The sequence below is a fragment of the Ambystoma mexicanum genome, chromosome 4p (genome assembly GCF_040938575.1).
Source record: "Ambystoma mexicanum isolate Mex_15411 chromosome 4p, UKY_AmexF1_1, whole genome shotgun sequence".
Taxonomy (NCBI): domain Eukaryota; kingdom Metazoa; phylum Chordata; class Amphibia; order Caudata; family Ambystomatidae; genus Ambystoma; species Ambystoma mexicanum.
In genome coordinates this window covers 579,689,142-579,707,059 of record NC_090927.1, presented here as the reverse complement: position 1 = coordinate 579,707,059, position 17,918 = coordinate 579,689,142, and the positions used below count along the sequence as shown (strand labels likewise).

At 44.5% G+C, this 17,918-nt stretch overlaps 1 protein-coding gene across 1 annotated transcript in view; it reads left to right on the top strand.

Annotated features, from left to right (window-relative positions):
* The window catches only part of ELOVL5 (ELOVL fatty acid elongase 5), a 374,080-nt gene that overhangs the window by 992 nt on the left and 355,170 nt on the right, over positions 1-17,918 (top strand). The window contains exons 2-3 of the mRNA XM_069606129.1: positions 569-635; positions 11,568-11,755. Of these exons, the coding sequence (XP_069462230.1) occupies positions 578-635; positions 11,568-11,755 (246 nt within the window). The 5' untranslated portion in view covers positions 569-577. The remainder of the gene's footprint in view (positions 1-568; positions 636-11,567; positions 11,756-17,918) is intronic.

Below are 17,918 nucleotides of genomic sequence, written 5' to 3'. Positions count from 1 at the left end.
CAGTTAGGTAAGAAAATAACTGATTCCCAGAAAAGAAAAGTGATTTGACAATTTAGCCTTCTGGTTACATCATCTCTGTTGTTTAGTAAAGTCTACTCTTTTCATCCCGGTGCTGCACAGGCGACTTCCTTTCGACATTGCCTTGTCTGCAGTGCAGGTGTCCCTCGCGTAGCTGTGTAGTGCGGCAGGTGGACACGCACCAAAGGGAAGCCAAAGGCGTGAGCGTGGGCTTTCCAGTGCATCGAGTATCCGATCTGGTATCCACCCTTCACAAAGCTACATGGGGGTGTCTAGTGGTTGCAGCAATGTGTTTTTTTCTGTAGTTTTGCAGTTGGGGAGGTCGTGAGTGCAAGCCTTCATGCCACGCATTCTAGTCACTCACTATAGAGGCGTCACTTTGTACCCTTGTCGCCAAAATGTCAATGACAAGGTCAAACGTATCCTATCAGAGAATCCTCGCCTCCCCATCCGTCATTTGAAGTGCGTTGGTCGTTTTGAAGATTTTTGGCCTGTACCATTTTCACTGTATGCTCGCAGCATGTTTACCTTTTATTTCTGTCTCTTTTAGGTTTCAAGTATGGAGGGCATGAACAAAGCGCTGAATAATTACATCGACAATTTGCTTGGACCAAGAGGTATTTTTTAAGCTGTTTAACTTGATGCATGAAGTAGGGCACTTTTGAGTATATGTATTCTGACTGCGGAGAGGAGCGCTGGTGGCAGTCAGTTGTGATATTGTAGCATGTGCACCCCTTGCGCTCCTCACCACACGCTACAGACCAGTGTCCCCCACCCAGAAACCTGCGCTGTTCCAGCAGTGTCTCTAGCAGTGGCTGCGGCCTGCCAATGAGAGGCTGGAATAATGTCATGCAAAGCAAGCTCTTCAAATAGAAACATGGAAATTAGGTCAAAGGTACAGGCAGTCTTTGTGTCAGTGCAGCATGCTGTATTTTATTCCAAAACCACTGCTCACATACATAATCTTTCTAGGACAGGTGAAACTCGATCTCTCAGGCGGCACAGTGGCTGTCTCTTTTTTAATATGTATTTGTACATTGAAAATAATTAGAATTTTTGCCTAGCAACAGTATTGCCAAAAAGCACCATAGGCAACTACACAACGCTAGAAATCATGTAAAATGTCTGAAAGAAGGGCCAAGAGCTACTTCTGAATGTACTGCAGCAGTCATGCTGACACTTAGCCAAAGTATTGTACATGTTTCAGCAGTAGGTTTCCATTAATTGAGTTATGCCTGGCATTTGGAGCAATGTGCTACTAATGTGTTTGCCAAATCGATAGGAGAAAGCCAGCATGCAACCATGATTTGCCAATGATTTGAGAACTTTGTGATTGTATTGTACATGATTTGATGGTAAAACTGTGTGTTTTAAGAGCAAGCCTCACATTTATAGTAATGAGAAGAAGAGGTGTGGCTTTTTTCAGGAACAGATTTTGAACAGTTCCAAGGTAGATCACAGTGCAAAGTTTGAAAGCCATCAGATGTGTTTGGGTGGAGACACTGGGTTGGAGAAACTTTAACCAGTATGTCACCCTGACCTTGATTGTGCCCTGATCGGGGCGTTTTGCCATTTGGCAGGTTTTGGATGGCCTCCGTGTCCTTTAGAGGTGCCCGCTTCAACATAGACCTAAAACGCAACATGGTGCACATGTTGGTAGACTTAAATGGTGGACCAGCAATTACATGACAATGGAACCTGAATTCAATCCTTCTGCATTGTGGAGTCCTGTCGGCAGGTCAGTGTTGGAGAACGTCCACATATGCTACCCATACGCGGATCTGTTCAAGGTGTTGAGAATGCTGAACTCAACAACATCGTCAATGGCGCAAGTTAACATTTTCAAATAAATTACCCTTGGATTTGATTTGTACAAACGCTTAGCCTTATTTTATTTAAATGCCACCTTATTTTGTTTGTGATTGAGTAGGCACTACATGCAAACAAACTGATTCGGGGTGTATTCAAATCCTCTGACTCAGTCATTTATATCTACTTCTACAAGAAGTTTCCTAAGTGATTCCTACATGATTGGAAATAATACCATTGATTAATTGTTTCTAGTGTAAAAAGCATTACATTTTATTCATACAAAAAATGAAGACATGGGTTATATACACATTAAAGTCACAAATGTTTTCCTCATATTTAACAATTCATATAACATGAAAGAGATCTAAATCTCTTCAATCCCTCTTTATATTGATAACTGTTTTCATCTGCAACACATTTCCACGTTTTACAGATACACAATCTTCATAGAAGTGAACCAATTATACAAAGACCATGCTATTTCTCTTGTATTTTTTAAACACTACACATATAATCATATGTTGCTCATGCTCAACATGTTTCTGTCCTGCATTTAGGTCAATGTTTGATTTTCATCAGTGGTAACTAGTTGTAGAACATTTTAAAAATTCAGTAGTTCAAGGGGTGTTTTCAGTTTAGGCTTTAAATGTGGTCGGTCATCCGTTCTGTGAATTGCATACAAAGTACTTCTAAACTGCCATTGAATTACATTAATTAAACAGATGTGTTAAAGTCATAGAGCTCAATACAATCTGTTAATGTGCCCGATATTTGGCTAAATTTCTTTCTAGAAAACCAGTCTCATTCGTATATAGTTTGTGTGTTGATTCTATAATAAAATACACTACACCAAGAGATAAAGAAGCGGATGAAACCAATTAATATTAAGGCATATCGAAGCCAGCATTATTGGTATCTATAGGGATATTTCATTTTAATGTTGTTCCTTGGTATGGTGTTTGTGTACTTCATAAATGTCATATGCCTTTTTAATATGGTTTTGACAACTTGAAATTAGTTTCTATAATACAAATGAGTGTTATACTATCAGTCGCCTTCTTCTGTAATTGTGCAATAATATTATAATTTCTTGTTCTGGGCACTCTTAACTTGTATTTAACACCTGATCTTCACTCTATAGCATATATTGATTTCATTGTGTGTCTAGACTAGTATACATAAAGTCCAGCATAATGAAACCCAAAGAAGGCGTCTCTTTGTTTGATGGGCCTGTATCTGCCCTTTGGCATTCTGATCTGCTTGCTTTGCGAGTCTGTATCTTATCCCTTTCCCCTCACCTCATCTCTACAACCAACTTACATGCGTTCTAGCGCCATGTTAACACAAATCCCCCCTCAGGTGTTAAACCACCACTGTGCTCCTGGCAAATAACACCTAGAAATAGACCCCTACAGAGAGCTCAGAGTATTTCCAGTATCCATGCATCAACTAAACAGTAAAGCTACCTTTCATTTTTCCTCTTTTCTATAACTGAACTGCTTCCCCCTGTGTTTCAGATTCACCCTTGCTTCTGGAGACCATGCAAATGGCAGCAATGCATGGTATAAACCCCAGTAGCGTAATATAACTTACATGTGCCTGAAGATGGCTGCACTTGCGCTCCTGCTCTGGCTAATTACACCACCTCATAAATAATAACCACTGATAGTTGACCTCTCTTAATTGCCATACTCGTCCGTCCTGTCCCCTTTCCACCATACTGCATGGGTGTCCCTTGCTAGATACAGGAGACAGAACCTTTTTCACCAGAAAAAAACAACCTCCCTTTTAAAATTAGAGGCGCGCAGGGGTGCAGCCCTGTGAGCATGTGCTACCCTGACTCCGGCGCCACACATCAGTCCCCTTTTCCGCGCCAACGCGAACGGGGTGATTTCACCAGCACTTTTGGGTTTGACTCTGTCATGTAATACCACGCACTCTTCCCCAGTTTCTTCTTCTGTTTGCTTAAGCAGGGTCTCCTCTCCACCCATGGGCTACATTCAGTTGTAATCGCCCATGCAGTATGGACGAAATGGGACAGGCCGTAAGAGTAATTATAAGTTACTCTTCGTAGTGACTAACGTACTCTTAGTCGTTAGTCCCCTTTCCTCCATAATTCCCACCATCCTTCCCCGCTAATAATACTGGTGTCATTAGGCAATGTCAAATATTGTCGATGCGTCTGTGGGGACTGAAGTGTAGCGCCGGTGGGTGGAGTCAGGGTAGTGCATGCTCCCAGGGCCTCACCCCTGCGCGCTTTTAAATTTAAAGTGGAAGTAGGTTTTTTCTTGTGAAAAAGGTTCCATCTCCCGTCCCTAGGAAGGGACTAACAAGCACTATGGAGGATAGGGGACTAAGTATTAGTCACTACAGTGAGTAACTTATAATTTTTTCACTATGATCCACTTGTGACAAATGGTACTGCATTATAATCTCTTCTTTGTAGGCACTCTTATAGGACGGTGTTTGTTCAGAACACTGACCCACACCATCTATTATCTCGAATAAAGAGGAATAGCCAGAAATGTGCATATGTTTAGAAGTTTTGCAGATGTACTTATGCAGAATTAAACGTGTATGCTATTGCATTCCAGACCCATCAACACATCACCCTAATTCCCCCACATCTGCATCCTACTTTTTCAAAGTCTGCTCAAGTTAAGCACATTTAGAATGGAGAATTGTCACTCCTGTAGCATACGTTATGGAGATGGGAAGAAACTGTGAACTAATTGTGTGTTTTGCATGATTCATAGGAGTGCCTTCTCTTTTTTCTTTATTCAAATAAGAGAAATTAGCACAAATAATATGATCTTTAATCAACTGTAAAATTCCAGTATCCAACATACAAAGACCTAACGGTGCATCAATGTGCACGTATCACATTCCTCAAGGTGAATGTATTACAACAGGTAATCATAACACAACAGGCAAATTACATAGGTTTAGTTTAAAGAAAACGCCATCGCATAAAAACGGGGTCAATATGCTTCAAAACATCAACCAGTTCAAAAAGCAAATCCTGGTGAGGAACCTTTATCCAATGGACACTAATCAGGGTAGACCTCAGCGCCCTATGGTATGTCGAAAGGGTAATGTTTGTCGCATGAATTGCGCAACACCGGAGAAAATGTGGTTCCTCCACTCCGTTTTGTAAACTGAAATTGAACGAAGTAGTTACACTTTTTCATTCATGCGTTAACTTTGACAAAGAAAAAACTCCACTCAATTGGAATATGGTAATTAAGACTCTGTGCAAAAAACGAGATCCGTACGATTCTGTTCCTGGACAGACTCGTACGGAGCTCGTTTTTTGCACTGCAGAGGCTGGGATTGAACCCGTGAATCTTTTTGTCATGCTGAAAAGCCAGTTCCACATTAGCAATCAATTACATTGGCCCTGATTTGAAAAAGACGGCACAGTCCGTTAAAACACGTGTCATCGCAAAGGGCACCCGCTCTAACTAATACAGAGTCTTAATTACTATATTCCAATTGAGTGGAGTTTTTTCTTTGACAAAGTTGGTGCATGAATGAAAAAGTGTAACTACTTTGTTCAGTATCAACCAGATCAATACAATTATAGCTTGACCAGTTGATATGTACAGTAGTCATGATTTGATGTGACTTCTCCCGTGGCATTCCTGTTGGCTTGCATCATTTTTAATTTAAAAAATGTTAATTGTATTTATGCTTTGTAACCAACATTAATACATTAACATACATTCTTATGCACTTATTTAATCATTATATCAAATACAATTCATTTTAAAAAATCCAATATTATATTTCACAATCAATAAAATCATCAATACACATTGCTAATTCATGATCTCACCAATCCACAGACATTAAGAAAGATTATTAGAATCCATAACACATGACATACAAAACATAAGTCACAGCTCCATAACATGTGAAAATATATACTTCACAGAATTTCATTAACCTGTTTACATAGTTCACCCCGATCTATTATCCGTCAATAGATATTTTCTCCTAGTAACTGGAATACTCCCCTAATAAAGTGCACTAGCGTTACTAATAGCACGTTTTTTATTGCTCGAAAACAGCCAGGCCCAAATGGATTCTACTCAGTCTATTGGAGACCAAAGCCCTGGGCTATCTATCTCTAAGTAAATTCACTTTTTGGCATTGGCTAATGAGGAGGTGTCTCCAGGTCACTGTGTCACATTTACAAAGTCGACATCGACGCTCCTCACCTGGGATTCCCTTCATTGACCCCACAACATCCAACCTATGGAGAATGTTAAACCAGAAGCTCATGTATGTGTCTCTTGAATAGTACATGCTGAACATGTAATTTCTGTATTTTGCCCAAATGTCATCTGCTCAATGCACATCATGGCTCACTTCCATCTTGTTTAATACAGAGCCCCTCTTTCCATCGATTTCATAGCAATACCTCTATTAGGCAGTGCCATAGCTACATTCTCAAAACTCGTTTGGGGGAAGCAATTCCACCTTTTTTCATTCTGAGAATAGTCAACAAATCCCAGGGGACCTCGGTGGCAAGTATACTCTCAATCAGGGATGTCATTTCACCAAAATGCCTGGGGTAGCGGAAGTGACATCACACAATCCCTGACATCTGATGACATCATAGGAAGTGATGTCATTTGACCACACCCCAAAGTGGCATCACGGAAAGTGATGGAACACGACCTTTCCCCCCTTGACAAAACAGTTAGTGGCATCACATAGTGTACAAGTGCCTAAGTACACTACGAAAAATATGGTTAAGCTATCACTGTAATGATACAAGAATGTATCACCATATGTATCGTTAATATTAGTGTGTATAGGCCCAAATTACCAAATTACTGTGAATGCAAGCAGACGTCCAACGCCAAATGATAATCATGTGTTTATTGTATAGCACTTACGCTTAAGCACTTTATATTGAACAAATATACATACAATATCACCCAACCTGTGTTGGCACTCATTTATTGACCTCCGAAGGATGAAAGGCTGAGTTAGCCTTGCCGGGATTCGAACCTGCAGATCACACACATAGCAGCAGCAAGCGCTCAACCCATGGAACTTTCTTACCGGCTATAGCTATCTTACCGGCTATAGTAAAATTAGCAATTAAATGTCTGAATGTTCTCAGTCAGAAAGCAAATTACACTCTGTAGCGGATACCATTAAACTGATAACTGAGACTTGAGAGACTTAACAGCAGGCCAGTTAATCTGCAGTTCTGGTGCAACGTTGGCCACATGTCACGCCTGCGTGGATCTACTTTTCAGGCTTCAGAAGTTGGCAAAATACATACCATTGGGAGGGTTCATAACACTGTATTAAAGAATTTAGATTAGCACACCGAATGCAGCGCACTCACACGGCATCCCGTACTCTGGGCACTCTTTACCTGACACATGCAAACAAACATCCTGAACAGCATGCCAGGGAGATAGGAAAGATAGACACATTACAAAGCATTTGTTGTGGCACAATGAAATCAAGGGCCACTTTATGTGCTATGGTCAAACATTTCTACACTGTAAACAAGCTTTTGGGTACAAGGATTTTGTCAAGTGACTGAGGACACAGAGATAGAATGTCTTGTGATGAGCGGAACAGAGAGTGTGCCTGAAATAAACCTTTAATGTGTCTAGTCTAGCAATTATTGCATAGAATTCCAGAAAGACAAATTATGTGTTATTCCTATTCTTTCTGATTTAGGGTCATTGCTCAAAGTGTTACACTTGTGGACCCCATGTTTTTTTTTAAAGGCCTGAACAAGAAAGCCAGCCACTCCAGAAACAAAGAGCCACATGGCACTGGCCAAAGCCAAGGTGCATCCATGTGTAAACATTTTTTTAAAAACAATGTTTTTTCTTTTTTTACGGGTAGCTAGGGAGACCACAGGGATAGCAAGGGAGACCTCTGGGGTTGCAGCTGCGACCCCTGGCGACCCGCAAATGACGTCCCTGATCTCAGTATCACTCAACAGTATCGGCCACTTTTACTCCCTAAAAATAGGCAAATACTCCCAAAAATTACAAATAGGGAATAAAAATACTCCTAACACAAAATGGGAAACGTACACGTAGAAGTCCCCCCCCCCCCATTCCCCCTTCCGCTTTCACCCATGGTGTACCATGTATGCCCAGAAGTGTACATAATACCACAGGAAGAAACTACTATTGTTAGGGCTGATTGGAAGAGCTAAACATGTATCTTTTAATGTACATGAATAACTAGTTGCAAAAAAATAATTATTACAAAAAACATGCTCGTTTTCCAGGTAAAACGAATGTTTACCTCCTTATAAAATACTCCCTTTGGGAATTGGGCTTACATTTTTATTCCCTAAAAATAATTGTACTCCTAACTTTAAAAAAGGAGGAGTGAAATATTCCCACCTCCAAATCTTATCTGGAGCACTAACTGTATCCCAATAGTTCCTCACCGTCAGCAAATTTCAAATGAAAGGAAAAACTGTTTCGCCATCGCACTCTCAATTGACACATATAGTGTTAAAATTGTTTTTCACTCGCAGGAAAAGTAGCCACATTGTTTTCCTCTTTTAGCGGTAATCATTTTCTGCACTCCACCACCACCATTGTCAGCAAGAAAGAGCACCATTGGGTCTCATCCGGTACAACGGCCCACAACCCTCACCATGGGCCTCATTACGAGTTTGGAGGTAGCCATGCTGTTTTTAGTGGCATGGCTATCCCCAAACTCGGGTCCGGGTCCCGCAAAAGGGGACTTACCAGGCCATTCCGATCTTGGAGGGCCTGGTAATTCCCTTTCGCGGGACCCGGACCCGGTACGTCCCCATTCCCATTTGAGCCCCCATAGAGCTCAATGGGATTGGGGAGGATGCTAACAACGGGCCCGTTAATGACGGCCCGTTGTTGGAATCCTGTACTGCTAGCGGGTCCCACTCTGCACGTCTGGTCTGGCCAGGCGTACAGAGCGGGACCCGCTGCAGAACTCGTAATGTTCCGGCCCGGAATGTACGGTGCAGGTCCTTACCGGCACCTTTCATTCCGTTGCCACCACCGTCGTAATGAGGCCCCATGTCTTTAAAGCCTAGTGCAATTGTGCATACTTAAGGGCCACCTTGTATAGTAGTCCTCTGAAGGAAATCTCCAACCGCTGGGTCACAACCCGGATCACCCACCTCTCATCACTCTGATATTGCTGCCTGCCCAAACTTTAAAATTCCAAGTGAAAATGTTCCATATCTGTATGTGTGGACAGGAAGGCCCTTCCACACCGAACACCCGCAAAGCAAGAGACTGTGACTTCACCGGATACTTTATGGTGGGGGCGGCATGAAACACCCTAAACTTGCCGTGACTAGCGAGCACCTCATGAGTCTCTTTGGCAGCGATTGCTCCTGCACCTGTGCAAGAAGACTTTGACCCCAGCATTAGGCCATTGAGTTGCTCTGCCCCATTAAATACATTCTAGGCCATACAAGCAGAGTAGTCTCTCTAGGTGCGAGCCCTAAATAAGGAAGGCTGGTTAGCAGCCCTTCATGGAGTTCCTGCTGGCGTTGGCAATGGATGTGCACAAAGAGAAACTTGTTGTGACTGGGACCCATTGACTTTTGACTCCGACACTGCTCCCAATTGTTCTACTATACGCTACACGATACTAGGGGTAGGCACCATGCATGTTCCAATAATGTATATATTGTTCTCAATGCACACATAATGGATATCAGTTGACTGGCCTTTGATTGTCTTCCATCCTTGGTTCTCTAACAAGATAACATGCTTCATTTGTATCTCCACTCTTTTGACCATTGTGCATGTAACTTGCATGTGGCTCCAGCCTCCAGCCTCCACACCATTCTCATAGTGCACGTTAACTACACATAAAGTATATCAGAGTCTTCAACTGTAGACCGATGGCCTTGAGGTACATGCAATACTTTCCCCCTTTCCACCTACAGCGTTGTTCCTCATAGAGTGTAGCTGAGTCCCACGAGAAATCAGGTTCAGCCGTCATAGTCTCCGACACAGTCCTCCACACTGCACCTCTTCCTTTCCCACTTAGGCGTCCTATAGCTTCAGCCAGGTCATTTCTGACATTAATAGAACAGTCACTTTACTACAGTGACTGCTATGCATGCAGTGATCCTTTCTCTTGTCTGTTCAGACTCCTACGGTCTGCCACATGGCTATTTCACCTACAGTGCTTTAAAGCCATATCAAATGACAGGAGGCCCTATACAAATATAAATAACATAGCATATCCAGAACAGACTGCAGGCGTTGCTCGGCAATAGTCTATAAGCAGCAAATTGCCATCAGCACTGAGGGGGAGGGTAGATTCAATACTTCCCCTTGTTTCACGCCTTGTGTGAGCAATTAGGGGGTTAATCACTAGGACAAGGAGCAGTGCCGTAGAGGGCAGTCCGGACTAGAACCCCCGCAATGCCGCACCAAAATGACGCTGTCCTTGAAGCCACAGACCTTTGACACCGTGTCGAGCGTCCTTAGCCGCCATGTGGGGGGAGGAGTCGCAATGTAAAACATTTGCAAACGCCTTTAATTGGGCAGTCCACTGGAGGGACGGGAAGAGACGGCTTTGGTTTACTGCCTGGTTCCACATGGATGTGCCTTGTGAGCTGCATAGGTCACTCCAAGCGTGTGTGCAGTTGTTGTGAACGACCACTGCATGTCCCGCATAATGAGAGCAGCTTATTCTTGGTTGCGTTGCGTGCCATACAGCACCTTCACTTCATTGTGTGTGCTGCAAATGTACATCTCATTGAGTTTGTGTAAGAAAGGCATGAACTATTACGCTTGCGCAGTGCTTTAGACTCCGCACAGTACGGTGGCGCTGCTTCCTCTGCCTGTCCCGATAAGCATCGCGTACCAGAACACGCTCTCCTCCTACTGGCTGCCAGTGACCCCGCATTGCCACTTCATTTCCAGACGATGGCCTGTTGGTTTTTTGGCTGCCAGACGTGATATCCATTGTTGGAATGGAATGTTGGCACGGGTGACCTTTTAAATCGCAAGGCTTGGCTACTGTGTGTGTACTGGTGTGTGCTGGCTGACGTGCCATGCATCACCTGGAAACCGAAATATCTCGAGGCTCTTGCCTGTCGGTTTACTTGTTACGTTGAAGAGGATGCCTAGAGTGTAGCATTTTTTCCAAGTGGCCTCTTGGCGCTAGAACTGCGTGATAGTGATATGGTGGTGCCCTACTTCTTTAAGCTGTTTACGAAACCGTAGGTGGACTTGAATTTCTATGAACTGCAGTGATATTGTTCTATATCGCCAGTGACTAGACTGAAAAAGGCAGTATGTTTAACTAAATAGCTTCTGTAAAATTGGGACTCAAGCTGTAAGTTTTCTGTACACCCTTGAAGTCCCAGTATCTGGATTTGTTCATTTTCTGGGGTGTGTGCCTGCAGGGTATACTAGTAATTTGCCAGGGGGCCTGTCCATTCTCTTGCCTGTTGAAAGGAGGAGTGTTGAGGGTTTTTTTTATGAGAGCTTGAGCAACTGTGTCCGGAGTGTAACAAAATGACCACGCCATTGTGCCTTGTGCCATTGTGGAACGAATGAAGCATATTGTGGTGATGATGCTTGTGTTTTTTCGTTTACATTTGGAGTGAAGAAAATCGTTAATCTCAACGTGATCAAAATGTACTCCACCTTTTTCGAAAATCACAGTGAGCACTCATTGCTTACATATACTCTCCAATCTGATAAATGTTGTATGCTTTTTTTCAGATCCCAGGGTAAAAGGATGGCTTCTTTTGGACAATTATATACCTACATTCCTCTTCACTTTGCTGTACCTGTTAGTCGTGTGGCTCGGACCAAAGTACATGAAGAATAGACAGCCGGTCTCCTTCAGGGGCATTCTAGTAGTGTATAACATTGCCCTGACGCTGCTATCATTCTATATGTTCTATGAGGTAGGTTGGCCGTGAGCTTATTTATCAACCTGTCTGTCTGATACTCGCCATGCCAGTTGTTTTTTGTATACTGCACACAACGCACTCCCAAGTGCCTAGACGGTTTAGAAAGTGCAGGGGGCGAAGGTGGAATTCAAGGAGCAGGATCTGGGCGGAGCCACCGAGTGGCAGGATTTCCCTCTCATGACCAAGGAGCTCTTCTAGTCCAGCCTCTTTTTATCGGGTGCCCAGACGTGGACCCCCCACTTTCTATTGCTGTGTTGCTATATCTTGTACTCTACTGCTGACTGTTTATGTTGAATCCCCTCTCTTGCCAGGTTGCTTTACCAGTCTTCACTTTTTACATTGCCTTTTAAATTGCATTCATTTTTGCATGTCCTTTCTGTCAACTCTTATGTGCTGGTAGTACCTCTCATTTGGTCTCCACCTACCTTTGTCGGCATTTCATAACTCTGCCACGACACGTGCTGCTGCATTAATAATTGTTATGGTGTCTCTGCTGCCACCTCTTTTTCTCTGATCCAACCCTGCTGCACAATGAGGCGCTTATACACAGTATGCAACAAATGCAACTTTCCAATGAGAAGTAGCTATATCTTTGTGTCCAGTACATGTGACCATTCATTCTTTACATGCCTTCTAGTAGTTTAATATTACACCTTTTTATGCACATTTCCAGACACATAGGTAATGCCAGATGGGTGTATTTGCATCGCACCAGTTGGCTCGAGTAGTCAAATGTAGCTGTTGGTGTCAAGCTACCCAGGCTGTTCTAGCTCCTCTCCAGGAGCTAAATCGCTCCCAGCAATTTCTGACCCTGAAGTGTGATTACAGCGATGCTGTTGCTCAACTGGTTTGGTTGGTATCTTATCCACTTCTGAAGGATGAAAAGCCGAGATCACCCACTGGAATCAAAATCTTTACGTTGCACACAGTCTTGTATCATTGGCACTGAGCTATCTTCAGTGCTGGATTAAGCTTTCAGGGGGACCGGTGCTCAATCAATCCAGGGGGCCCAGGTGGATGGGAGTATCTCTGTAGCAAACACTTTAGCCATCTGAGCTAGCTTACTGGGAGTGGAAACTGTAAGCAGTCTTTGCAGCAGGCACTTTAACATGACGAGTTTCGTGACTGGGATTGGAATCTGTGTCTGCTGATCTATCTCACCACCTTAGCCTAGGGTGTACAGGCATCCGGTTTCGTAGTGCTTGAGGGCCGTTATTCTTTACAGCACTGTATAGAATCGTGGAGTAGTCACAAGAAATAGAATATGTGAAGTACGTTTGAGCTGACCTCCCACGAGGCCATTAATATGAGGCACTATTACTCACTTTTACAGCAATTATTTTACCACCCTGTAAAGACAAATGGCTGACATGGGGAGTGGTGTTTGTGAGACGTTTGCGAACGTCACACTTTTTTCAATAGGGAGGATCAACAAAAAAGCTGTCCATGTGGTTGCACATCTCATAGGGTAAAGTCGCATTTCACTTTTGAGTCCACCTCTGCAGAGCTTTCTCTCTCCCATTCACTAATCCGCGCTGTCCGATGCACACACCTGATAACTGTGCCTCTGAAGATACCAGCTGTCTTTAGGGAAGCAAGAGAAACCGCGGGGTGCCTCAGCTTTACAGAAGTGCTGCAAACAACCCAGACAGCGCTCGCACAGTGCACTCATAACATACAAATGCTTTGTTGGCTATTCCTGACAGTGACTCTAAATCAAAATCCAAAATGAACATGTGTCTGTACAGTTGTTTAATGAGTGTTTACAGCTTTCTGTCTTTGTACATGGGCGCACAAAATGGATACTGAAGGCCATTTCTTGGGGGTGGACACGGCGGGATTCTGCCCAGTCTACAGGTACTTTGAGGGCACAGTTCTGCTGTTCCCTGTCAGTGTTCGAATACTAATTCATGAGCTCTGTTGTGGTTTTTTATTTGAATTTCGTGTAGAAAGACGAAAACATGCCGGCACAGATTCTGTTGAGTTTGTTTTCAAGATATCTTTGTTGCCTCCCGGGCATTTTAAATGGGAGTGATTAGTGGTAGATTACTGCAGGCACACTTGAGGGTGGGTGGGTAATTGGCAGTCAATATTGTTGGTGGTATGTCGTTTAAGAAGTGCACATATTGTGCTGTGTGAAACAATGACTACAAGCAGGTGACATGTATTTTCATCCACTGGTTAACTCTCGCAGTACTGCTGTAAAACCCAGAGAACATTTGTTTAGGCTCCCATTAACACAATAGAGCTGTGCAAGATATTTGGCTTAGTGCCTACTTTTGCAGACTTGGCTAACATCTCAACTTCACCACTTAACCAAAGTGTGTGATTCTGAGCAAAGCATTTAATCCCACTATTCCTTGGCTACCAAGATTGGGAGTCCATAGAATGGTTCATTGTCTAGCATGTGCTATTAAAACAAGCCTCACACATGGTTATTGACAAAGCCAACTAATCGTTTTTCACAAAACTAATAATTGTGGATAGTGAAAATGCTGTCTTTATTTTGTCATATACCTTATACAAAGGATCATTTCTAAAGCTCTGTCGCTGTTCTGGTACCGATTGTTGAGAGGAGTTTCTGTGAATTGAATCTGATACAAAGATGTTTACGGCCTGCCATGGCTGAGGAGGGGCCATTGGCTTTCACAGTCAATAGAGAACAAAGTCACCCCAAAGGTGGGTCCTGAGGAAGTTTTGGGGACTGCACCCGACCAGCGATACGGCCGGGATAGATTGTCCCCCTTCGGTGATATATACGGGTGTCAGCGAGGTCCAGGAAACACGAAATGGCATTAACCGCCAAAAGTTCCTGAACCTTCGCCGACACCCGCTGCTGTGGGGGCGGCCTAGGGGGCACTCGGGGAAGGGTGGGTTGGGAGCAGAGGCTAAGGAAGGGGGAGGGGTTATCCTTGCGGATACAAAAATAAAGAAATAATATATATTAGGTATACATAGGGTTATACACTTTATTATGTGTAGGTGCGTTGTAGGGGCTCACCACTAGGTGGCAGTGTGGTGCGCGGCCCTCACAGTTTTTCCAGCAGGCCAGGGACCAAAGCCATATGGCTGTGTGGTGTTAGGTGGGGGGGTGGTGTGGGTTCCAAATAATAAATAAAAAAATCTATAATGTTAGGGACAACTTAATATAATGGTATAGGTTGTATTTATGGATATCAGTGGATAAGCATCTCAGGGCCCTACCTTGCCCCTGCTAGGGGCACCCCCCATGTTTTCCATGTGGTGGTTGGGTGAAGGGGTGCTCTTGTGGGGTGGAGGGTGTATCGGGGTGGAGGTCCTGTAGGAGCAGTTGGTGGGTGTCATCCAGAGTGTGGGGGTGTTAGATCGGACCCTCTCCCTGGGTTGTTTTTGAGTTAGCAGGAGGTGGAAGGGGCGCCACAGTGGGCTGGGAGCGGGGATGGATTAGCTAGTGGGCAGGGCTAGGGGGCCACCGCCCGATAAGAGCCTCATGGGTAAAGGGCAGTACCCCCGGCAGTGTGGTCAGAGGGGGAGTGGATAATGTAAGTTAAAAGGGCAGGTGGGCTAATTAGGATCGGTAAGGGGTGTAAGGGAGCCATGGGGGGATACGCCAGGGTGGGGGGTGCCACCCAAGGAGGAGCACAGGGTCACCTTAGGAGGAGGTGTTAGGAGGGGGCATTACGGCCCCAGGTTTTCTGTGAGTGGGAAGGGAGGTGGCGAACGCCATCATCCCTGGGTGCAGCAGCAGCGGGAGGGGCTAGGACACCCACCCCCCCCACAACAGGAGCAGAAGGGATTAGTACGTCAGTGGGCTGGATATCTTGGTGTTGGGAGATGGCTGGAACGCCGTCATCTGCACTGAGAGTGAGGAGAGATTGTGGACGGCTCGCCCCCGGCGGCTGTGAAGCAGTGATGGAGTTTGCAGTGAGTGGGAGGGAATTCTACGCTCCCCCAGCGGCAGTGCAGCAGCAATGGGGTGTACGCTTCACAGTACAACAGTTTTGGACCAAGAGGTGAGCAGGATTGGAACAGAAGGTGCATTGGTATCTGGAAGGGTATGGTTGGGGGGGTGTGAAGGTGATGTGGGAGGTGTATTTGTGGTTAAAGGATGCGATTAAATAAATAGTACAGATTAAATGAATACATGGAAATAAAGAATAATTATGAAGGAAGAATGGATATTCCTGGTTGGAACAGGATTGGGTGGATAATCATAATAATAAAAAGAAATGGCATTGGAGGACTGGAAGGCCAAGAAGGGTGTTTTGAAAGGGATGATGAGGATGAAAAGATTAACAGTTGGTACGAGCTAGGGGGGTGCGGGCGAGGAGGATAGGATATGACAAGTCATTTAGTGTTTCTAAGAAAGACAAGGTGAGGGAAGAAACACCAAGGGAGGACAAAACAACATTCTGTCTAAGCGCTGTGTCAGTCAGATAGTGCAAGTGCGGGACACAACATGCAAAGGGGAGTGAGAGGGGGAGTACAATTAGGGCACCATGGCTCAGTGTAATGTGCAAGGAGGAAAAGGACTGTTAAGGTTCCAGATACGGCCCCTTTTGTGCGGTAGGAAGGGGGATAGTGCAGGGGATACAGGTAAAAAAAAACGGTTTGGGGGGGCTTGATACCCGTGAAACTCCGAAGGAAGTCAGTCGGCGCAGTATACAGGTTGGTTCGCAGGGGAGAGCGAGAGAGATAGTGGAAGTGTAGAGGTAGGTTTTGGGCCGTTTTGGAACTTCAGGTGGCACAGCAAGTTTGAGTGGGGCAGGGAGGTCATCCCAGAGGGAGGCAACTGCAGGGGAGAGAGCTCTACTCCCCACCCCACTCTCTGCCTGGCGAAGAGTTGGACCATCAGAAATTGTCGGTGACTGAGCGGAGGGCTCAAGATGGAGGGAAGGGGAAGATCATTTTGGTTTCTATTTTAAAGTGAAGATACGGTTTTGAGGGTGGGGTAAGGGGTGATTGGTTAATTTAGAGAAGAGTTGAGAGGTTAAAGGGAAATAGGGTTTGGCCTACTCTGACATGAGGTATAAGACCCGGCACAGAGCAAGGTGCAGGGCTGTGGTGGTTGTATGGCCCCTCTGAGCCCTGTGGTTTAGGAGCTCGTTGAAACTGCAGGTCTGGCCTGTAGTGCCCAGTTATTGCTTGCTCAACCCGGGACAGGACTGGGAGGTGAGGGGGACAGGAGGAAGTAGGGAGCTAGCAATTTTTCGGGGGAAGGGTTGCCGCATGAGTGGTAGAGGTGACTGGTTGGAAAGGGTTTCTTATATGAGGGAATAGGGGGGAGGGGACCCTATTATCGTCTCAAGAAGTTGGTGGGTTTGCGTGAATGGCAACACAGAAATAATTTATCGTACCTGGTTTAGTTTGTGGGCTTAAGGGGAAGTGGGTGGGGTTGTCAGTTGTGCTTGGTGACAGTTAAGATGGGTGAATACAGGTCACCAAAAAAAGTTTTAGACTAATGGGGGAACTGGGATGATCAAGGTTGGAGAGTGTGTCATTTTAAAGGGGTAAGTATGGAGAATGTGAAGGAGAGAGGAATGGGAGGAGATGACCATTGTAGCGGTGTGAAGTTATACTTTTTTCCGGCATAGGGACGTAGAGGATGGTTTAAATAAATAAATAATAAGAGGAGAAAAGGTAAAAGGAAAGAAGGGAAAGGAATTGAGGGTTTACAAACAGAAAGGAACAATAATGGTGGCTATATCAGAAGATTTGTGCTTGGGTAAAGGAGCGCAGGAAGAGCAGCACACAAGGGCAAAGGGATAAAGTGGGCATTGATGCTACATAAAGTAGCAGGGTGTGTGGTTTGAACGGCATGGATGAGGGTGCATGGTTGACCGCTGGTGCAGTTGGGGGGACAGCGTTGAGAAGGAACTGGATTGACGGTGGTACAGGGACGGCCCCTGGTGCAGTTGGGGGGAGAGGTGGGACAAACAAGGTTTAGGGTCCATAAGGGGTGTGCATAATAAGGTTGCTGGTGCAGATTTACGATGGTTTAATTGCAGGAGGTTTGGGGCAAAGAAGTGGTTATGAATATAATAAATAATTAATGAATAAACTCAATAAACAAGGAGGGAAAGGAAGTTATTTGGTTGCTAGGTGAAGGGAGGGGCAGTGGTGCCCTGTTTAGGAAACAGAACAATGGGCAAACACGTAAAGAATAAGAGCAGGTTTT